This window comes from Hypanus sabinus, chromosome 4 (assembly GCF_030144855.1).
Source record: "Hypanus sabinus isolate sHypSab1 chromosome 4, sHypSab1.hap1, whole genome shotgun sequence".
NCBI lineage: Eukaryota > Metazoa > Chordata > Chondrichthyes > Myliobatiformes > Dasyatidae > Hypanus > Hypanus sabinus.
In genome coordinates, this window is record NC_082709.1 from 192,042,095 (window position 1) to 192,066,692 (window position 24,598).

Below are 24,598 nucleotides of genomic sequence, written 5' to 3' on the forward strand. Positions count from 1 at the left end.
TTTGGTATTGGCCATTGCTGCTCTGGGAAAAAATCTCTGACTGACGACTTGATCGATACCTCTCATAATCTGACACACCTCTGTAAATTGGCTCTCATTCACTGTTACTTCAAAGAAAAAAGTCCAAGTTCACATAACTTTTCCTCATAAATTCTCTAATCCTGACAGCATCCTGGTAAATTTCCCCTGCACCCTCTCTAAAGCTTCCACTTGCTTCCTGCAATGTGACCATAACTGAACACAATACTCCAAGTGTGGTTAAACAGATTATGTAGAGTTGCAACATTACCTTGAACTCAACAAACTCAAATAAAGAAGGTTAGCAACCACTTATCTCCTTAACCACCTTATCAACTATGTGAAGGATCCTACCATTAACCCCATTCCTTCACTGTGAGGGATCCTACCATTAACCCCGTTCCTTCACTGTGAAGGATCCTGCCATTAACCCCGTTCCTTCACTGTGGATCCTACCATTAACCCCGTTCCTTCACTGTGAAGGATCCTGCCATTAACCCCGTTCCTTCACTGTGGATCCTACCATTAACCCCGTTCCTTCACTGTGAGGGATCCTACCGTTAACCCCGTTCCTTCACTGTGAGGGATCCAGCCATTAACCCCGATCCTTCACTATGAGGGATCCTACCGTTAACCCCGTTCCTTCACTGTGAAGGATCCTGCCATTAACCCCGTTCCTTCACTGTGGATCCTACCATTAACCCCGTTCCTTCACTGTGAGGGATCCAGCCATTAACCCCGATCCTTCACTGTGAGGGATCCTACCATTAACCCCGTTCCTTCACTGTGAAGGATCCTGCCATTAACCCCATTCCTTCACTGTGAGGGATCCTACCATTAACCCCATTCCTTCACTGTGAGGGATCCTACCATTAAACCCGTTCCTTCACTGTGAGGGATCCTACCGTTAATCCCGTTCCTTCACTGTGAAGGATCCTACCATTAACCCCGTTCCTTCACTGTGGATCCTACCATTAACCCCGTTCCTTCACTGTGAGGGATCCTACCGTTAACCCCGTTCCTTCACTGTGAGGGATCCAGCCATTAACCCCGATCCTTCACTGTGAGGGATCCTACCATTAACCCCGTTCCTTCACTGTGAGGGATCCAGCCATTAACCCCGATCCTTCACTGTGAGGGATCCTACCATTAACCCCGTTCCTTCACTGTGAAGGATCCTGCCATTAACCCCATTCCTTCACTGTGAGGGATCCTACCATTAACCCCATTCCTTCACTGTGAGGGATCCTACCATTAACCCCGTTCCTTCACTGTGAGGGATCCTACCGTTAATCCCGTTCCTTCACTGTGAAGGATCCTACCACTAACCCCATTCCTTCACTGTGAGGGATCCTACCGTTAATCCCGATCCTTCACTGTGAAGGATCCTACCGTTAACTCCGTTCCTTCACTGTGAAGGATCCTGCCATTAACCCAGTTCCTTCACTGTGAGGGATCCTACCGTTAATCCGGATCCTTCACTGTGAAGGATCCTACCGTTAACTCTGATCCTTCACTGTGAAGGATCCTGCCATTAACCCCGTTCCTTCACTGTGGATCCTACCATTAACCCCGTTCCTTCACTGTGAGGGATCCTACCGTTAACCCCGTTCCTTCACTGTGAGGGATCCAGCCATTAACCCCGATCCTTCACTGTGAGGGATCCTACCATTAACCCCGTTCCTTCACTGTGAAGGATCCTGCCATTAACCCCGTTCTTTCACTGTGAGGGATCCTACCATTAACCCTGTTCCTTCACTGTAAGGGATCCTACCGTTAATCCCGATCCTTCACTGTGAAGGATCCTACCGTTAATCCCGATCCTTCACTGTGAAGGATCCTACCATTAACCCCGTTCCTTCACTGTGAAGGATCCTGCCATTAACCCTGTATTCTGCTTTCAAGTTCGACTTTCCAGAGTGAATCACTTCACAAGTTTCTGTGATGAACTCCATCTGCCACTTCTCAACCCAGCTCTGCAACCTGTCAATGTCTTGCTGTAACCTACAAGGCATAGTATTCACAACTCGAGCAACCTTTGTAACACATATAAAACGTTGGAGGAACTCAATGGGATAGGTGGCATCCACAGAATTGAATAAGTAGCTGACGTTTCAAGCTAAGAGCTGTCATATGAACCAACCTCGTGTTGTAAGTGGCTGTCTGATTTACACAAAAATCGCAACAAATTTTGTGAGATTTTTGGTAGAGTCATAGAAACACAGGGCTCAGAAATGGGCTTGTTCGTACTGATTATGCTGTCTGTCTATGAATCCCATGTTCCTGGATCTGGGCCATATCTCCCTGGACCTGTCTTCATGCCTTCTAAGCATTGTAATTGTACCAATCTCTACCACTTCCATGTATCCACCACCCCATGTGTACAAGACATAACCCTTAATCTCCAAAATTCTAATACACCATTCTTCCTGATCTTTTGTTTGGTTTTGTGCTTTCAGTCAGAAGGCTAAAAACTAGGACAATGCCTTCTGTGTTGATGCTTTTTCCAGGATGAATACAAACAAACTGCTTACCATGTATCGGTGGGGTGGCTGCCAGTGCACCCACTCGTAGATCCTGGAGTTCACCTGGCGGGTGACATATCTTGCCCAGGGAGAGATGCGGTAAAGCTGCTGACCAGTACTGTCCCCAATCACCACCTTCGGAAGAAAACAGTTGCTTGGTTAGTTTAGCGTACATTAGACCCACATCGTAACAATAAATTGATGTACTCCAACAAGTTGTAAACTGTAAACATGAGGAAATCTGCAGATGCTGGAAATTCAAGCAACACACACAAAATGCTGGAGGAACGCAGCTGGCCAGGCAGCATCTGACGAAGGGTCTCGGCCCGAAACGTCAACTATACTTCTTCCTTTAGATGCTGCCTGGCCTGCTGCGTTCCACCAGCATTTTGTATGTGAAGTTGTAAACCATTCTGTAATTAGACTAGAACTAAATCAGTAAGTTGCTGGGCCGCATGACTTGGTGGGTCGGAAGGCCCCATTCCATGCTGTATCTCTAAATAAAATGAACAAAAAGCTAGTGAGGCAGTTCATTCCAAGTAATGCTGGTTCACTGATCAGAACCTCAGCACCCTCCTCTGTTTCTTTAACCTCTCTGAACTCTCTGATCATGTCATCCCTTGATTTCTGCTATGATTTCATTAACTCCATCACCAGTATCCACTCCTTCAGATACTTGGGCCCTGAAACCTCTTCATTACTCTCCCCTCCTTCCAGACAGTTCAGGCTGCTCAGGTTGTACCACCTGTTTCAATTTCCTTTCATCAGCTTTCATTTGTGCCAGCAGAGGCTTGGGACATTTCTGAAGAATCTTGGGACATTTTGATGTGCTCTAACCGCAGGGGCAAGCAGCAGCATGTCTAAGTACTGTCACGGGTCATACAGAGAAGTTAAGGGAGCTGAGCAGATCTGCCTCCCACAGGGGGCTAAGGAGGTTACTGTGGATTTTCAGAAGGAAGCGACAGAAATTTCCAGATGCAGCACAAATCAAGGAGTGTGGGAGAGTATGGAAACATGGTGTTTCTATGGCAAATCAGTCACGATTGGCATTAATGGCAAGCTGGGGCAAAGGGCTGAATGGTCTACATTATCTTAGTCATAGAATACTACAGCACAGAAAGACACCTTCAACCCATCTAGTGATGCCTGAAAAACTTCCCTTCATATTCTCAAGGGAAATTGTTAAATTTCAACTACTAAACATTTCAAAATTCGAAGTAAATTTATTATCAAACGATATATATGTCACCATATGCAGCCCTGAGATTCATTTTCTTGCTGGCATTCACAGTAAATACCAGAAACACAACAGAAACAATGAAAGACCACACCCAACAGAACAGACAACCAGCATGAAAGATGACAAACTGTGCAATTACAAAAAGAATAATAATAAATAACTAAGCAATAAATATCATAAGTATGAGATGAAGAGTCCTTGCAAATGAGTCCATAGGTTGTGGAAACAGTTCAGTGTTGGGGTGAGTGAAATTATCCCCTCTGGTTCCACAGCCTGATGGTTGAGGGGCAATAACTGTTCCTGAGCCAATGGCAGCAGTGAGAAGAGAGAATGGCCTGAGTTGTGTTTGTCTCTGATGATGGATGCTGCTTTCCTGTGATAACACTCCATGTCGATATGCTCAAAGGTGGGGAGGGCTTTACCCATGATGGACTGGGCCATATCCACTACTTATTGTAGGATTTTCCATTCAAGGGAATTGGTGTTTCCATACCAGGCTGTGATGCAACAAGTCAATATATTCTTTGCCACACATCTACAGAAGTTTCGTCAGAGTTTTAAATGATAGGCTGAATCTTCTCAAACTTCTAAGTAGAGGCTCTGCTGTGCTTTCTTTGTATGAAACTGACGTGCTGGGACAGGTCCTCTGAGGTGATAACACTGACCCTCTCCACTTCTGATCCCTTGATGAGGATTGGATCAAGGACCTCCGATTTCCTTCTCCTGAAGTCAATAATCAGCTCCTTAGTCATTGAATGAGAGATTGTTGTGGCACCACTCAGCCAGGTTTTCAGTTTCCCTCCTATATGCTAATCAACAACAAGGCTTTGTTCCCAGATAATCTCAATACCTGTTATGCTAGCTTTGACCATCAAAACATGGAAGAACCATAATGAACTCCCACAGACCCCAATTATCCTGTGATTTCAGACTCTGAGTCTGATGTGAGAGCATCCTTCAGGAGGGTGAGCCCATGGAAAGAATCCAGCCCTGATGGGGTACTGGCCGAGTACTAAAGATCAGTACTGATCAACTGGCTGGGTGCTCACTGATATCTTTAACCACTCACTTCAGGTACCCACCTATTTCACATAAGCTTCAGTTACACCAGTGTCTAAGGAGAACCTGCCTCAATGACCATCATACAGGAGCACATACATCCACAGTGACAGGTTGGTGATGAAATATATCAACTCCTGCCAGTCAAGTGACTTGGATCAGCTCCAATTTTCCTATCATCACAACAGACCAACAGCAAATGCCATTACATTGACTCTTCCCTTAACCTCACAACATCTGGACAGCAAAGATACACACATCAGAATGCCCTTTAGTGAGCATTCAATACCATCATCCCTTCAAAACTAATCAATGAGCTTCAAGACTGGGGCCTTCATACCTCCTGGTGCAACTGGATCCCTGATTTCCTCATTTGCAGACCCCAGTCAGTTTGGAATGGCAACATCTCCTCCATGTTCTCTACCAGCACAGATGCACAAGGCTGTGTGCTTAGCCCCTGCACTACTTGCTTTGCACTTATGACTGTGAGGCTAAGAACAGTACCAATGCTGTATTTAAGACTTAAAAAGACATCACACAGAAATAACTGTCAATATTGTTGGAGTGGGGCAGTGTTAGCATGGAGAGACTTTTGGCTTTGGTGAACAGGCGTGGGTGAAGTAAGTCCCTGGTAAGCTTGTTGTTGCTCATTTTTCATCTGCAAGTGCATCGTTTGGGCAGTAAGGATGGCTCCAGTGGCTGTGTTTCCATCTGTATGTGAGATGTGGGAATCCTGGGACAGCACTAGCCTCCCAGATAACCACATCTGCACCATGTTCACCGAGCTGCAGCTCCTCAGAGAATGAGTTAACGAACTGGAGCTGCAACTCAATGACCTTCAGATCATCAGGGAAATTGAGGAGGTGATAGTTAGGAGCTACAGCAAAGTAGTCACTCCTTGGTTGCAGGAGGCAGGTGAATGGGTGACTGTCAGAAGGAAAGGAAATTGGCAGCCGGTACAGATGACCCCCATGGCCATTTCCTTCAATAACAAGTATAATGTTTTGGATACTGTTGGGTGGGGGTGGAGAATGACCTACCGGAGGAGGGGGCCATAGTGACTGGGTCTCTGGCTGTGGCTCAGAAGGAAGGGGCACAGGAGGAATGCAGTGGTGATGGGAGATTCCATAGTTGGAGGAGTAGACAAGTCTGTGGATGTGATAGAGACCTTGTCTCTCAGGTGCCAGGGTCAGGGACATCTTGGATCATGTCCACAACATTCAAAAAGGGGAGGGTGAACAGCCAGATGTCTTGGTAGATATTGATATCAATGACATAGGAAGGAAAAGAGAGGGGGTCCTAAAGAGAGCTAAGCAAAAAGCTGAAAAGCAGCATCTCCAGAGTAACGATCTATGGATTATTCTCCTGTGCAGTATGCCGTTGTGGGCAAGAATTGGATGATGTGGCTGATGAATGTGTGGCTGAGAAACTGATGCAGGAGGCAGGGTTTCAGATTTATGGATCTCTTCTGGGGAAGGTATGATCTTTTCAAAAGGGACGGACTACACTTGAAAATATCTTTTCAGGCAGGTTTACTAGAGCTGATGGGGAGAATTTAATGTAATTTGGCATAGGGATGGGAACTGGAGTGATTGGACTGAGGATAGGGATAGAAACATAGAAAACCTACAGTACAATACAGGCCCTTCAACCCACAATGCTGTGCCGAACATGTCTTAGAAATTACTAGGTTTACCCATAACCTTCCATTTTTCTAAACTCCATGTACCTGTCCAAAAGGCTCTTAAAAGACTCTATCGTATCCGCCTCCACCACTGTTGTCAGCAGCCCATTCCACACACTCGCCAGTCTTTGTGTAAAAAACTTACCCCTAACATCTCCTCTGTACCTATTCCCAAGCACCTTAAACCTGTGTCCTCTTGTGGCAGCCATTTCAGCCCTGGGTAAAAGCCTCTGCTTATCCACACGATCTATGCCTCTCATCATCTTATACACCTCTATCAGGTCACCTCTCATCTTCCGTCGCTCCAAGGAGAAAAGGCTGAGTTCACTCAACCTGTTTTCATAAGGCATACTCCCCAATCTAGGCAACATCCTTGTAAATCTCCTCGGCACCCTTTCTATGGCTTCCACATCCTTCCTGTAGTGAGGCGACTAGAATTAAACACAGTACTCCAAGTGGGATCTGACCAGGGTCTTTTGTAACTGCAACAGTACCTCTTGGCTCCTAAACTCAATTCCATGATTGATGAAGGCCAATGCACTGTACGCCTTCTTAACCACAGAGTCAATCTGCGCAGCTGCTTTGAGCGTCCTATGTACTCGGAATCCAAGATCCCTCTGATCCTCTTCTTTGAGGGATGTTGCTTTACAAGTAGAGGTAGGGTATTTTGAGACTGCCAGGAAGGACAGGCAGATGATGGGGCAAAATTGTAGTCAGTGATGTAGGTTGCAGTGTAAAAGGGGGACAAAATTGAAAAGGGTGACAGATACAGGACTGAAGGTGTTATATTTGCACATGGTATACAAAATAAGACATATGATCCTGTCGTACATTAGAGACTGGCACTTATGACATTGTGGGCATCATGGAGTCATGGCTGAAAGACAATTCTAGTTGGGAGACTAATATCCAAGGATACACATTGTATTGAAAGGACAGGTAGGTAGGCAGAGGAGGAGGAGTGGCTTTGCTGGTAAAAATTGAAATTAAATCTTTAGAAAAAGGTGACATAGGATCAGAAGATGTGGAATCCTTGTGGGTAGAAACAAGAAACTGCAAGGGTAAGAAGAACCTGAAGGGAGTTATTTATAGGCCTCCAAACAGTAGCCAGGACGATAGAAAAAGCATGTCAAAAAGGGAATGTTATATTATTCTTGGGGAATTTCAATATGCAGGCAGATCAGAAGTTGATGCTGGATTCAGAGACAAAATTTGTAGAAATTGTAGAAATTCGTAGAAATCGTAGAGATTGCTTTTTGGAACAACTCGTGATTGAACCCACTAGGGGATCTGCAATTCTGGATTGGATGTTGTATAATAAACCGAATATGATTAGGGAGCTTAAGGCAATGGAACCCTTAGGAAACAGTGATCATAATATGATAGAATTCACCCTGCAACTAGAGAGGGAGAAGCTAAAGTCAGAATTATCAGTATTACTGTGGAGTAAAGGGAATTACAGAGGTGTAAAGAGACTGGAAGGGTACACTGGCAGGAAAGACAGCAGAGGAGCAATGGCTGGAGTTTCTGGGAGCAGTTTGGAAGGTCAAGGATAGATACATCTCAAAGAAGAGGAAGTACTCTAAAGGAAGGATGATTTAACTGTGCAATGCACACAAAATGCTGGAGGAACTCAGCAGGCCAGGCAGCGTCCATGGAAAACAGAACAGTTGATGATTCCGGCCAAGACCCTTCATCATGACTTAACTGTGCCTGAGTAGGGAAGTCAAACCAACATAAAAAGCAAAAGAGAAGGCATATAATGGAACAAAAATAAGTGGGAATTTAGAGGATTCAGAATTCTTAAAAACTAACAAAAAACAACTAAGAAAAACCGTGTGGGTGAAAGATTAAATAGGAAGGTAAACTAGCCAATAATATCAAAAATGATACCAAAGGTTTTTTAAAGATGTATAGCGACTAAAAGAGAGGCGAGAGTAAATAAAAGACTGCAGGAAAATGACACTGCCGAGATAGTAATGGGGGGCAAAGAAATGGCAGACGAACTGAGTAAGTATTTGGCATCTGTGTTCCCTGTGGAAGACACAAATAGTATGCTGGAATTTCGAGGGTGTCAACAGAAGAAATGAATGCATCTGCTATTGCTGGGAAAATGGTACTTTGGAAACTGAAAGGTCTGTAGGTAGTTAAGTCACTTGGACCAGCTGGACAACACCCCAGGGTTCTAAAACAGGTAGCTGACGAGATTGTGAAGGCATTAGTAATGATTTTTCAAGAGTAAATAGATTCTGGCATGGTTCCGGAGGACTGAAAAATTGCACATTTCATTCCACTCTTCGAAAATGGAGAGAGACAATAGAAAGGAAATTACAAACTAGTTAGTCTGACCTCAGTGGTTGGGAGTATGTTGAAGTCAATTGTAAAGGATGAGGTTAGGGAGTGCTTGGTGACACAAGACAAAATAGGAGAAAGTCAGCATGGTTTCTTTAAGGGAAAATCCTGCCTGACAAACCTGTTGTAATTCTTTAAGGAGATTACAAGTAGGATAGATAAAGGGGATGCAGAGGATATTGCATAGGCCACACATGAAGCTGCTTACCAAGAGCCCATGATATTACATGAAAGTTACTGGTATGGTTAGAGCATTGGCTGATCTGTAGGAGGTGGCGAGTGGGAATAAAATAATCCTTTTCTGGTTGGCTGCTAGTGACTAGTGGTGTTCCACGTGGGTCGGTGTTGGGATCGCTTCTTTTTATGCTGCATATCAATGATTTAGATGATGGAATAGATGGTGTTGTTGCCAAGTTTACAGATGATATGGAAGTTGGTGAAGGGGCAGGTAGTATTGAGGGAACAGGTAGGATGCAGAAGGACTTAGACAGATTAGGAGAATGGGCACTGTTTTCTATACGGGGAGAAAATCCAAAAATCTGAGATGCAAAGGGACTTGGGAGTCCCGAAAGGACACCCGAAAGGTTACTTGCAAGTAGAGTCAGTGATGATGAAGGCAAATGTAATGTTAGCATTCATTTCAAGAGGTCTAGAATACAAGAGCAAGGATGTAATGCTGAGGCTTTATAAGACACTGGTGAGGTCTCACCTTGAGAATTGTAACAGTTTCTGGACCTTCATCTTAGAGAAGTTTATGTACATGGCCTATCAGCGGCGTCAACAAAGCTTTACTAAGAGGGATTTCTCACAGGTCTGAGGCAGTTATTTAAAAAGGGAGCTTTGAGAGCATTTGCCCATTGTACGTGGCCTGTACGTGGCAAGGTAAGTTACCTGTGAGGAACAGAAACAGGAAGTATGTCTGTCTTCTGTGCTCAGTGTAAGATGTGGAAAGTTTGGGGTACTCCCACTCTCCCAGACGGCCACATGTGCGCCAGGTGTGTCAAGCTGCAGCTCCTTAGGGACTGTGTTAGGGAATAGGAGATGCAGTTCGATGACCTTCATCTGGTCAGGGAAAGTGAGGAGGTGATAGAGAGGAGCTATGGGCAAGTAGTCACACCGGGGCCTCGGGAGACAGAGAAGTGTGTCACAGTCAGGAGGGGGAAGGGGAAGAGTCAGATATTAGAGAATACCCCCGTGGCTGTCCCCCATAACAATAAGTACTCCTGTTTGAGTACTGTTGTGGGGGACAGCCTACCTGGGGGAAGAGGCAGTGGCTGTGCCTCTGGCACAGAGTCTGACCCTGTGGCTCAGAAGTGTAGGGAAAGAAAGAGGAAGGCAGTAGTGATAGGGGACTCTATAGTTAGGGGGTCAGAGAGGCGAATCTGTAGACACAAGAAAGCAACTCGGATGGTAGTTTGCCTCTCAGGTGCCAGGGTCCGGGATGTTTCGGATCATGTCCAATGTATCCTGAAGTGGGAAGGAGAACAGCCAGAGGTCATGGTATATATTGGTACCAACGACATAGGCAGGAAAAGGGAGGGTGTTCTGAAAACAGACTACAGGGAGTTAGGAAGGAAGTTGAGAAGCAGGACCTCAAAGGAAGTAATCTCAGGATTACTGCCTGCACCACGCAACAGTAAGAACAGGAATAGAATGAGGTGGAGGATAAATGTGTGGCTGAGGGATTGGAGCAGAGGGCAGGGATTCAGATTTCTGAATCACTGGGACCTCTTTTGGGGCAGGTGTGATCTGTACAAAAAGGACGGGTTGCACTTGAATCCCAGGGGGACCAATATCCTGGCGGGGAGGTTTGCTAAGGCTAATAGGGAGAGTTTAAACTAGAATTGCTGAGGGGTGGGAACCGAACTGAAGAGATGGAGGAGGAGGCTGTTGTCTCACAAATAGAGAAAGCTTGTAGACAGTGTGAGAGAGGGAGGATAGGCAGGTGATAGAGAAGGTATATGCTCAGACCAATGGTTTGAGATGTGTCTATTTTAAGGCAAGAAGCATCATGAACAAAGTGGATGAGCTTAGAGCGTGGATCAGTACTTGGAACTATGATGTTGTGGCCATTACAGAGACTTGGATATCTCAGGGGCAGGAATGGTTACATAGAGTGCCAGGCTTTAGATGTTTTGGAAAGGACAGGGAGGGAGGCAAAAGAGGTGGGGCGTGGCACTGTTGATCAGAGATAATGTCATGGCTGCAGAAAAGGAGGAAGTCATGGAGGGGTTGTCTACTAAGTCTCTGTGGGAAGAAGTTAGGAACAGGAAGGGGTCAATAACTCTACTGGGTGTTTTTTTATAGACCACCCAATAGTAACAGGGACATCGAAGAGCAAACAGGGAGACAGATCCTGGAAAGGTGTAATAATAACAGGGTTGTCGTGGTGGGAGATATTAATTTCCCAAATATTGATTGGTATCTTCCTAGAGCAAGGGGTTCAGATGGGGTGGAGTTTGTTAGGTGTGTTCAGGAAGCTATCCTGACTCAATATGTAGATAAACCTACAAGAAGAGAGGCTGTACTTGATCTGGTATTGGGAAATGAACCTGGTCGGGTGTCAGGTCTCTCAATGGGAGAGCATTTTGGAGATGGTGATTACAATTCTATACCATAGCATTAGAGAGGGATAGAAAAAGACAATTTAGGAAAGTGTTTCATTGGAATAAGGGGAGTTATCTGGCAGGAGTTTGGAAGCATAAATTTAGAACAGATGTTTTCAGGGAAATGTACGACAGAAATGTAGCAAATGTTCAGGGGATATTTGCATGGCGTTCTGCATAGGTACATTCCAATGAGACAGAGAAAGGATGGTTGGGTACAGGAACCATGGATTATAAAGGCTGTTGAAAATCTAGTCAAGAAAGAAAGAAAAGCTTATGAAAGGGTCAAAAAACTAGGCAATGACAGAGATTTAAAAGATTATAAGGCTAGCAGGAAGGAGCTTAAGAATGAAATTAGGAGAGCCAGCAGGGGCCATGAGAAGACCTTGGAGAACAGGATTAAGGAAAACCCCAAAGTGGATAACCTCACATTTATCCACATTAAATTGCATCTGCCATGAATTTGCCCACTCACCTAACCTATCCAAGTCACCCTGCATCCTCTTAGCATCCTCCTCACAGCTAACACTGCCGCCCAGCTTCATGTCATCCACAAACTTGGAGATGCTGCATTTAATTCCCTCGTCTAAATCATTAATATATATTGTAAACAACCGTAGTCCCAGCACCGAGCCTTGCGGTACCCCACTAGTCACTGCCTGCCATTCTGAAAAGGTCCCATTTATTCCCACTCTTTGATTCCTGTCTGCCAACCAATTCTCTATCCACATCAATATCATACCCCCAATACCATGTGCTTTAAGTTTGCACACTAATCTTCTGTGTGGGACCTTGTCAAAAGCCTTTTGAAAATCCAAATATACCACATCCACTGGTTTTCCCCTATCCACTCTACTAGTTACATCCTCAAAATTCTATAAGATTCATCAGACATGATTTTCCTTTCACAAATCCATGCTGACTTTGTCCGATGATTTCAGCTCTTTCCAAATGTGCTGTTATCATATCTTTGATAACTGACTCTAGCATTTTCACCACCACCGATGTCAGATTAACCGGTCTATAATTCCCCGGTTTCTCTCTCCCTCCTTTTTTAAAAAGTGGGGTTACATTAGCCACCCTCCAATCCTCAGGAACTAATCCAGAATCTAAAGAGTTTTGAAAAATTATCAGTAATGCATCCACTATTTCTTGGGCTGCTTCCTTAAGCACTCTGGGATGCAGACCATCTGGCCCTGGGGATTTATCTGCCTTTAATCCCTTCAATTTACCTAACACCACTTCCCTACTAACATGTATTTCCCTCAGTTCCTCCATCTCACTAGACCATCGGTCCATTATTATTTCCGTAAGATTATATATGTCCTCCTTAGTGAAGACAGAACCAAAGTAGTTATTCAATTGGTCTGCCACGTCTTTGTTCCCTATGATCATTTCACCTGTTTCTGACTGTAAAGGACCTACAGTTGTCTTGACCAACCTTTTTCTTTTCACGTATCTATAAAAGCTTTTACAGTCAGTTTTTATGTTCCCTGCCAGCTTTCTATCATAATCTTTTTTCCCTTTCCTAATTAAGCCCTTTGTCCTCCTCTGCTGGTCTCTGAATTTCTCCCAGTCCTCAGGTGTGCTGCTTTTTTTTGCTAATTTATATGTTTCTTCTTTGGACTTGATACTATCCCTAATTTCCCTTGTCAGCCACGGGTGCACTACCTTCTCTGGTTTATTCTTTTGCCAAACTGGGATGAACAATTGTTGTAGTTCATCCATGCGATCTTTAAATGCTTGCCATTGCATATCTACCGTCAACCCTTTAAGTATCATTTGCCAGTCTATCTTAGCTAATTCACATCTCATACCTTCAAAGTTACCCTTCTTTAAGTTCAGAACCTTAGTTTCTGAATTAACTATGTCACTCTCCATCTTAATGAAGAATTCCACCATATTATGGTCACTCTTACCCAAGGGGCCTCGCACGACAAGATTGCTGACTAACCATTCCTCATTGCTCAATACCCAATCTAGAATGGCCAATTAGAATATACTTGTCTAGTCGTCTCTTAAACTTCACTAGTGTGTCTGCCTCCACCACTGACTCAGGCAGTGCATTCCACACACCAACCACTCTCTGAGTGAAAAACCTTCCTCTAATATCCCCCTTGAACTTCCCTCCCCTTAACTTAAAGCCATGTCCTCTTGTACTAAGCAGTGGTGCCCTGGGGAAGAGGCGCTAGCTGTCCATTCTGTCTATTCCTCTTAATATCTTGCACACTTCTATCATGTCTCCTCTCATCCTCCTTCTCTCCAAAGAGTAAAGCCCTAGCTCCCTTAATCTCTGACCATAATCCATACTCTCTAAACCAGGCAGCATCCTGGTAAATTTCCTCTGTACCCTTTCCAATGCTTCCACATCCTTCCTATAGTGAGGCGGCCAGAACAGGACACAGTACTCCAAGTGTGGCCTAACTGGAGTTTTATAGAGCTGCATCAATACATCACGTCTCTTAAACTCTATCCCTCGATTTATGAAAGCTAACACCCCATAAGCTTTCTTAACTACCCTATCTACCTGTGAGGCAACTTTCAGGGATCTGTGGACATGAACCCCCAGATCCCTCTGCTCCTCCACACTACCAAGTATCCTGCCATTTACTTTGTACTCTGCCTTGGAGTTTGTCCTTCCAAAGTGTACCATCTCACACTTCTCCGGGTTGAACTCCATTTGCCACTGCTCAGCCCACTTCTGCATCCTATCAATGTCTTTCTGCAATCTTCAACAATCCTCTACACTATCTACAACACCACCAACCTTTGTGTCATCTGCAAACTTGCCAACCCACCCTTCTACCCCCACATCCAGGTCGTTAATAAAAATCACGAAAAGTAGAGGTCCCAGAACAGATCCTTGTGGGACACCACTAGTCACAATCCTCCAATCTGAATGTACTCCCTCCACCACAACCCTCTGCCTTCTGCAGGCAAGCCAATTCTGAATCCACCTGGCCAAACCTCCCTGGATCCCATGCCTTCTGACTTTCTGAATAAGCCTGCCATATGGAACCTTGTCAAATGCCTTACTAAAATCCATGTAGATCACATCCACTGCACTACCCTCATCTATATGCCTGGTTACCTCCACAAAGATCTCTATCAGGCTTGTTAGGCATGATCTGCCCTTCACAAAACCATGCTGACCGTCCCTGATCAGACCATGATTCTCTAAACGCCCATAGATCCTATCTCTAAGAATCTTTTCCAACAGCTTTCCCACCACAGTCGTAAGACTCACTGGTCTGTAATCACCTGGACTATCCCTACTACCTTCTTTGAACAAGGGGACAACATTCGCCTCCCTCCAATCCTCCAGTAGCATTCCTCTGGACAACGAGGACATTAAGATCCTAGCCAGAGGCTCAGCAATCTCTTCCCTCGCCTCGTGGAGCAGCCTGGGGAATATTCCGTCAGGCCCTGGGGACTTATCCCTCCTAATGTATTTTAACAACTCCAACACCTCCTCTCCCTTAATATCAACTTGCTCCAGAACATCAAACTCACTCATATTGTCCTCACCGTCATCAAGTTCCCTCTCATTGGTGAATACCGAAGAGAAGTATTCATTGAGGACCTCGCTCACTTCCACAGCCTCCAGGCACATCTTCCCACCTTTATCTCTAATCGGTCCTACCTTCACTCCTGTCAGCCTTTTGTTCTCCACATAATTGAAGAATGCCTTGGGGTTTTCCTTTACCCTACTCGCCAAGGCCTTCTCATGCCCTTTCTTGCTCTTCTGAGCCTCTTCTTAAGCTCCTTTCTTGCTACCCTATATTCCTCAATAGACCCATCTGATCCTTGTTTCCTAAACCTCATGGATGCTGCTTTCTTCCACCTGACTAGATTTTCCACTTCACTTGTCACCCATGGTTCCTTCACCCTACCATTCTTTATCTTCCTCACCGGGACAAATTTATCCCTATCATCCTGCAAGATATCCTTAAACACCGACCACATGTCCATAGTACATTTCCCTGCAAAAACATCATCCCATTTCACACCCGCAAGTTCTAGCCGTATAGCCTCATAATTTGCCCTTCCCCAATTAAAAATTTTCCTGTCCTCTCTGATTCTATCCTTTTCTATGATAACGCTAAAGGTCGGGGAGCGGTGATCACTGCCCCCAGATGCTCACCCACTGACAGATCTGTGATCTGACCCGGTTCGTTATCTAATACTAGATCTAGTATGGCATTCCCCCTCATTGGCCTGTCAACATACTGTGACAGGAATCCATCCTGGACACACTTAACAAACTCTGCCCCATCTAAACCCTTGGAACTAATCAAGTGCCAATCAATATTAGGGAAGTTAAAGTCACCCACGATAACAACCCTGTTATTTTTGCACCTTTCCAAAATCTGCCTCCCAATCTGCTCCTCAGTATCTCTGCTGCTACCAGGGGGCCTATAGAATACCCCCAGTAGAGTAACTGTTCCCTTCCTCTTCCTGACTTCCATCCATACTGACTCAAAAGAGGATCCTGCTACATTACCCACCCTTTCTGCAGCTGTAATAGTATCCCTGACCAGTAATGCCACCCCTCCTCCCCTCCCACCCCATCCTTTTTAAAGCACTGAAATCCAGGAATATTGAGAATCCATTCCTGCCCTGGTGCCAGCCAAGTCTCCGTAATGGCCACTACATCATAATTCCATGTATGTATCCAAGCTCTCAGTTCATCACCCTTTTTCCTGATGCTTCTTGCATTGAAGTACACACACTTTAGTCCTTCTACCTTACTACCTTTATACCCTTTATTCTGCTGCTCTTTCCTCAAAACCTCTCTATATGTTAGATCTGGCTTAACTCCATGCACTTCTTTCACTGCTGTATCGCTCCGGGTCCCATCCCCCTTGCAAATTAGTTTAAACCCTCCCAAACCATGCTAGGGTTGCAGATGTTGTTCCCTTATTCATGAAAGGGAGTAGAGATAGCCCAGGAAATTACAGACAGTGAGTTTTACTTCAGTGGTTGGTAAGCTGATGGAAAAGATCTTGAGAGGCAGGATTTATGAACATTTGGAGTGGCATAATGCGATCAGGAATGGACAGCATTGCTTTGTCAAAGGCAGGTCATGCCTTACGAGCCTGATTGAATTCTTTGAGGATGTGACTAAGTGCATTGATGAAGGAAGAGCAGTACATGTAGTGTGTATAGATTTCAGCAAGGCATTTGATAAGGTACCCCATGCAAGGCTTATTGAGAAAATAAGGAGGCATGAGATCCATGGGGAACTTGTTTTGTGGCTCCAGAAGGCTAAGAGTGGTTGTAGATGGGTCATATTCTGCATGGAGGTTCCAGTGGTGTGCCTCAGCGATCTGTTTTGGGACCCCTACTCTTCATGATTTTGATTAATGACCTGGATGAGGAAGTGGAGGAATGGGTTAGTAAATTTGCTGATGACACAAAGTTTGGGAGTGTTGTGGATAGTGTGGAGGGCTGTGAGAGGTTACAACAGGACATTGATAGGATGCAAAACTGGGCTAAGTGGCAGACAACAGAAGCGGTTCATTTTGGTAGGTCAAATATGATGGCAGGATACAGTATTAATGGTAAGATTCTTAGCAGTGTGGAGGATCAGAGGGAACTTGGGTTCCAAGTGTGTAGGACACTGAAAGCTGCTGCACAGGTTGATTCTGTGGTTAAGAAGGCATACGGTGCATTGGCCTTCATCATTCGTGGAATTCAGTTAAAGAGCCAAGACGTAATATTACAGCTATGTAGGACCCTGGTCAGACCCCACTCTGTGCTTATCTCTGGTCATCTCACTACAGGAGGGATGTGAAAACTGTAGAAAGGGTGCAGAGGAGATTTACAAAGATGTTGCCTGGATTGGGGAGAATGCCTTATGAGAATAAGTTGAGTGAACTCGGCCTTTTCTCCTTGGAGCAATGGAGGATGAGAGGTGATCTGATATAAGATGATGAGAGGCATTAATCGTGTGGATAGTCAGAGGCTTTTTCCCAGGGCTGAAATGGCTAACGTGAAAGGGCATAGTTTTAAGGTGCTTGGAAGTAGGTACAGAGGAGATGTCAGAGATAAGATTTTTACGCAGAGAGTGGTGAGTGCATGGAATAGGCTTCAAGCAACAGTGGTGGAGGTGGATACGATAGGGTCTTTTAAGAGACTCCTGGATAAGTGCATAGAGCTTAGAAAAATAGAGGGCTATGGGTAACCTGGGTAATTTCTAATGTTCAGCTTTGTGGGCTGAAGGGCTTGCATTGCGTTTTAGGTTTTCTATGTTCTGTGTGCTAGCATAGGAGAAGGTTCAGAGGAGATTCACAAGGATGATTCCAGCAATGAAAAGGTTATCATACGAGGAACATTTGATGGCTCTGGGTCTGTACTCGCTGGAATTCAGAAGGATGAGGGGGGATCTGATTGAAACCTTTTGAATATTAAAAGGCATGGACAGAGTAAATGTGGAAAGGATGTTTCCCAAGGTGGGGAAATTTAGGACAGGAGGTCACAGGCACCCTGTGATAGAGGGGCACCCTTTCAAAACAGAGATGCGGAGAAATTTCTTTAGCCAAAGGGTGGTGAATTTGTGCAGCTGTGAGGGCCGGGTTGTTGGGTGTTTTTAAGGCAGAGATTGATAGGTTCTTGATTGGGCATGGCATCAATGGTTACAGGAGAAGGCCAGGAACTTGGAGTGAGGAGGAGATCAAATAAACGATCAGCCATGATTGAATGGCGGAGCAGACTCAATGGGCCAGATGGCCTAATGCTGCTCCTATGTCTTATGGTCTTCTGTCTCATCCAGTCCTGATGACTCATTTAACTTAATTTTTTTCGAAAGCTCCAGCACATCCTCTTTCTTAATGTCTATATGTTCAAGTGTTTCAGTCCGCTGTAAGTCACCCCACAATTGCTAAGGTCTTTTTCCCTGGTGAATAATGAAGCAGAGTATTCATTAAGTACTTCTGCTATGTCCTCCGACTCTATGCACAAGTTTCCACTATCGCACCTGATTGATCCTATTCTCACACGGCTCATCCTCTTGCTCTTCACATAGCTGTAGAATTCCTTGGGGTTTTCTTTAATGCTGCTCACCAAGGCCTTCTCATGGCCTCTTCTGGCTCTCCTCATTCCATTCTTAAGCTCCTTCCTAGCAACTAGATCTTCTAGATCTCTAACATTACCTAGTTTCTTCAACCTTTTGTAAGCTTCTTTTCTTCTTATCTAGATTTTCTACATACTTTGTACACCATGGCTCTTTAACTCTACCATTCTTTTCCTTGCCTCAATGGAATATACCTATGCAGAATTCCATGCAAATGTTCCCTGAACTTATGCCATATTTCTGCTGCACGTTTCCCTGAGAACATCTGCTCCCAATTTATGTTCCCAAGTTACTTCCTAATAGCATCACATTTCCCCCACCCCATTTAAATGTTTTGCTAAATTGGCTGCTCTTATCCCTCTCTAGCGCTATGGTGAGAGAGAGAGAGAGAGAGAGAGAGGGGGAGAGGGAGGGGGAGAGGGAGGGGGAGAGGGAGGGGGAGAGGGAGGGGGAGGGGGAGAGGGAGAGGGAGAGGGAGAGGGAGAGGGAGAGGGAGAGGGAGAGGGAGAGGGAGGGGGAGAGAGGGAGAGAGGGAGAGAGGGAGAGAGGGAGAGAGGGAGAGAGGGAGAGAGGGAGAGAGGGAGAGAGGGAGAGAGGGAGAGAGGGAGGGAGAGAGGGAGAGAGGGAGAGAGGGAGAGAGGGAGAGAGGGAGAGAGGGAGAGAGGGAGAGAGGGAGAGAGGGAGAGAGGGAGAGAGGGAGAGAGAGAGAGAGAGAGAGAGAGAGAGAGAGAGAGAGAGAGAGATTGTGTGTGTGTGTGTGGGTTTGAGCGCGTGTGTGAGAATACAAGTTAATGAGAGAAAGCTGAAATCCTCCACAACTGTAGACCTATCCACACCAAAACATTTGCTTCTGCCTCCTGGTGATGGTTGAATGGCTCCTAGACTAATCCTAGCAAAGTGATCTCCCTGTTCGATTTCTGAACTTTACCCATTTGACAAGCTGCAGGGATGGTTTCCTTGATCAATATTACAGTACACTCCCTTTAACTACCGGCTCTACGATGTCTCAGTCTGAACACGATTAGGTAGAGGAAGAATGCTGAAGCTCGGTGAAGTGCGAACAGAACAAAATTCTGCCGCCTGCCCTTCAGCTTCTTCTGTTTGATGACAAGTGTCGATTATACAAGAAAAATGTGTAACACTGACGAAATTAGAGCCACTAACTCACAGTGCAATATTGTATAAATGCCAACACAACTTGTATCAAATTCCTCTTCCCCAGCTTGAAATAGCCAGACTGACAGCTTCTTCATAAGCTAACAGCAACTTTCACGTGAATGTGTTAGACACTGGATATTTCATCTCAAGAGACAAAAACACAAAAGTGTGTGAAGTTACAGTACTTCATCCAGAGCTTACTGGTGTCACTGATCCCACCGTCCTCTCTAGAACCATCCAATGTCCCACTGATCCCACCGTCCTCTCCAGAACCATCTAACGTGTCACTGATCCCACCGTCCTCTCTAGAACCATCCAATGTCCCACTGATCCCACCGTCCTCTCCAGAACCATCCAATGTCCCACTGATTCCATCGTCTTCTCCAGAACCATCCAACGTCCCACTGATCCCACCGTCCTCCCCAGAACCACCCAACATCGCACTGACCCCACCGTCCTCTCCTGAACCATCCAACATGTCACTGATCCCACCGTCCTCTCCAGAACCATCCAAAGTCCCACTGATCCCACCGTCCTCCCCAGAACCATCCAACGTGTCACTGATCCCACCGTCCTCCCCAGAACCATCCAAAGTCCCACTGATCCCACCGTCCTCCCCAGAACCATCCAACATGTCACTGATCTCACCGTCCTCATCAGAACCACCCAACATCGCACTGATCCCACAGTCTTCTCCAGAACCATCCAACGTGTCACTGATCCCACTGTCCTCTCTAGAACCATCCAACGTGTCACTGATCCCACCGTCCTCTCCAGAACCATCCAACGTGTCACTGATCCCACCGTCCTCTCCAGAACCATCCAACGTGTCACTGATCCCACCGTCCTCTCCAGAACCATCCACTGTGTCACTGATCCCACCGTCCTCTCCAGAACCATCCAACATGTCACTGATCCCACCGTCCTCTCCAGAACCATCCAACGTGTCACTGATCCCACCGTCCTCTCCAGAACCATCCAACATGTCACTGATCCCACCGTCCTCTCCAGAACCATCCAACGTGTCACTGATCCCACCGTCCTCTCCAGAACCATCCAACGTGTCACTGATCCCACCGTCCTCTCCAGAACCATCCAACGTGTCACTGATCCCACCGTCCTCTCCAGAACCATCCAACGTGTCACTGATCCCACCGTCCTCTCCAGAACCATCCAACGTGTCACTGATCCCACCGTCCTCTCCAGAACCATCCACTGTGTCACTGATCCCACCGTCCTCTCCAGAACCATCCAACATGTCACTGATCCCACCGTCCTCTCCAGAACCATCCAACGTGTCACTGATCCCACCGTCCTCTCCAGAACCATCCAACATGTCACTGATCCCACCGTCCTCTCCAGAACCATCCAACGTGTCACTGATCCCACCGTCCTCTCCAGAACCATCCAACATGTCACTGATCCCACCGTCCTCTCCAGAACCATCCACTGTGTCACTGATCCCACCGTCCTCTCCAGAACCATCCACTGTGTCACTGATCCCACCGTCCTCTCCAGAACCATCCAACATCGCACTGATCCCACCGTCCTCTCCAGAACCATCCAACGTGTCACTGATCCCACCGTCCTCTCCAGAACCATCCAACGTGTCACTGATCCCACCGTCCTCTCCAGAACCATCCAACGTGTCACTGATCCCACCGTCCTCTCCAGAACCATCCAACGTGTCACTGATCCCACCGTCCTCTCCAGAACCATCCAACATGTCACTGATCCCACCGTCCTCTCCAGAACCATCCACTGTGCCACTGATCCCACCGTCCTCCGCAGAACCATCCAACATGTCACTGATCCCACCGTCCTCACCAGAACCATCCACTGTGTCCTGATCCCACCGTCCTCTCCAGAACCATCCAACGTGTCACTGATCCCACCGTCCTCTCCAGAACCATCCAACGTGTCACTGATCCCACCCATCGTCCTCCCCAGAACCATTCAACATCCCACTGATCCCACCGTCCTCTCCAGAACCATCCACTGTGTCACTGATCCCACTGTCCTCTCCAGAACCATCCAATGTGTCACTGATCCCACCGTCCTCTCCAGAACCATCCACTGTGTCACTGACCCCACCGTCCTCACCAGAACCATCCAATGTGTCACTAATCCCACCGTCCTCACCAGAAACATCCACTGTGTCACTGAACCCATCGTCCTCCCCAGAACCATCCACTGTGTCACTGAACCCACCGTCCTCCCCAGAACCATCCACTGTGTCACTGACCCCACCCATCGTCCTCCCCAGAACCATTCAACATCCCACTGATCCCACCGTCCTCTCCAGAACCATCCACTGTGTCACTGATCCCACCGTCCTCTCCAGAACCATCCAACGTGTCACTGATCCCACCGTCCTCTCCAGAACCATCCAACGTGTCACTGATCCCACCGTCCTCACCAGAACCATCCAATGTGTCACTGATCCCACCGTCCTCTCCAGAACCATCCAATGTGTCACTGATCCCACCGTCCTCACCAGAACCATCCAATGTGTCACTAATCCCACCGTCCTCACCAGAAACATCCACTGTGTCACTGAACCCATCGTCCTCCCCAGAACCATCCACTGTGTCACTGATCCCACCGTCCTCTCCAGAACCATCCAACATGTCACTGATCCCACCGTCCTCTCCAGAACCATCCACTGTGCCACTGATCCCACCGTCCTCCGCAGAACCATCCAACATGTCACTGATCCCACCGTCCTCACCAGAACCATCCACTGTGTCCTGATCCCACCGTCCTCTCCAGAACCATCCAACGTGTCACTGATCCCACCCATCGTCCTCCCCAGAACCATTCAACATCCCACTGATCCCACCGTCCTCTCCAGAACCATCCACTGTGTCACTGATCCCACTGTCCTCTCCAGAACCATCCAATGTGTCACTGATCCCACCGTCCTCACCAGAAACATCCACTGTGTCACTGAACCCATCGTCCTCCCCAGAACCATCCACTGTGTCACTGAACCCACCGTCCTCCCCAGAACCATCCACTGTGTCACTGACCCCACCCATCGTCCTCCCCAGAACCATTCAACATCCCACTGATCCCACCGTCCTCTCCAGAACCATCCACTGTGTCACTGATCCCACCGTCCTCTCCAGAACCATCCAACGTGTCACTGATCCCACCGTCCTCACCAGAACCATCCAATGTGTCACTAATCCCACCGTCCTCACCAGAAACATCCACTGTGTCACTGAACCCATCGTCCTCCCCAGAACCAGTGCAATATAAAAGCAATCTGAATAAATTCTACATAAAAACAACTGTTATGTAGTATTCACATGCACAGATTGTACAAAATATTCAAACTATATATGTAAGCAATATAATAACGTAAATGAAGTCACACTAGCTGTAGGCTAGAGGGCGGGGTGGGTCAGGACAGGTTGGTGTGTAGTTGGCGGTGGGCATGAGTGGTGTGAGCGTGTGGTTCGTGCTGGGCCTGTTGTGGACCTGTGCTATGGTTAGTAGTGGGTGTGGGGTGTATGGTTAATCATGGGGTTGCTGTGTGTCATGGGTTTGCATAGTTTGTGGTGGGTTTTTGGTGTGTGGAGGTTTTGTGACGTGTGGGGGTCTGTGGCGTGTAGGGCTTGTGGGTTAGTGTCTGCGAGGTGTGGCTTAATATGTGGGTGTGAGTGTTTGTGGGTTGTGGGTTATTGTGTGGGAGTGGGTTAGTGTGCTGGAGGTGTTGATCAGCTTTACTGCTTGGGGAAAGTCACTGTTTTTGTGCCTGGTGGTTTTGGCATGGATGTTACACAGCCTTCTCCCTGGTGGGAGTTAGAGAGACAGTCCATGAGCAACACAGAACATGGTTGATGAACTCTGCAGGCCAGGCAGCATCTACAGAAAAGAGGAAAGAGTTTACATTTTGAGCCGAAACCCTTTTTCAGTCTACGAGCAGGTTGGGTGGATTTCTTCAGATTATTACTGGCCGTTTTCCATTACCTTACTATATAAACAACTTTGGTGGGGGTTAGTCTGTGCTGAACATCACAGCACACAGTGGAACAGATCTATTATATTGCATGAACAACCAGCTCAATATAAGCGTGTGCTGGGGGCAGCCCATGAGTGTTGTCAAACACTGCACCAGCAATATAGCTTGTTCAATATACAGCAGAAGAACTCCAGCAACAACTCTCTTTTTCTTTCTCTGCCCCACTCTATGTCTCCTCTCTCTCCCCATCCCCCTCTCTTCCTTTTCTTTCCCCATCCCACTCTCCCTTCATCCCCATTCTCTCTCTCCCCATCCCCCTTACTCTCTATTTCCCCATCCCCCCTACTCTCTCCCCATACCCCATCTGTCTCCCCATACCCTCCTCTCTTTCTCCCCGATACCTCTCTCTCTCCTTCTCTACCTCTCTCACCACACCCCTTCTCACCCTGTACCCTCTCTCCATCTCTCCCCATCCCCCACTCTCCATCCCTCATCTCTTCCCATTCTCTTTCTTCTAATCCCTCTCTCTCTCTATCCTCCCCATCCTCCTCCTCTCTCCCCAACTCTCTCCCTCTCCCCCATCCTCCTCTCTCTCTCTCATCGTCTTCCCCTCTCTCCTCTACCCCTCTGTCTCACCACCCCCTTGTGACAATGTTCACACTCCCAGATCTGCCTGCCAGACTCTGGGTCTCTGCATTAGTTTGGGAATGCAAGGCAAAGCAGACATGTGTGGGCCAACACAAGGAAATCTGCAGATGCTGGAAATTCAAACAACAACACACACAAAATGCTGGTGGAACACAGCAGGCCAGGCAGCATCTATAGGGAGGAGCGCTGTCGACGTTTCGGGCAGAGATGTCGACAGCGCTTCTCCCTATAGATGCTGCCTGGCCTGCTGTGTTCCACCAGCA

The 24,598-nt window shown here is 46.6% G+C and overlaps 1 protein-coding gene across 1 annotated transcript in view; it reads right to left on the minus strand.

Annotated features, from left to right (window-relative positions):
• LOC132393593 (1,4-alpha-glucan-branching enzyme-like) overlaps positions 1 to 24,598 on the minus strand; it is a 449,072-nt gene that overhangs the window by 212,042 nt on the left and 212,432 nt on the right. Inside the window, exon 4 of the mRNA XM_059969048.1 lies at positions 2,553 to 2,678. Coding sequence (XP_059825031.1) covers positions 2,553 to 2,678 — 126 coding nt within the window. The remainder of the gene's footprint in view (positions 1 to 2,552; positions 2,679 to 24,598) is intronic.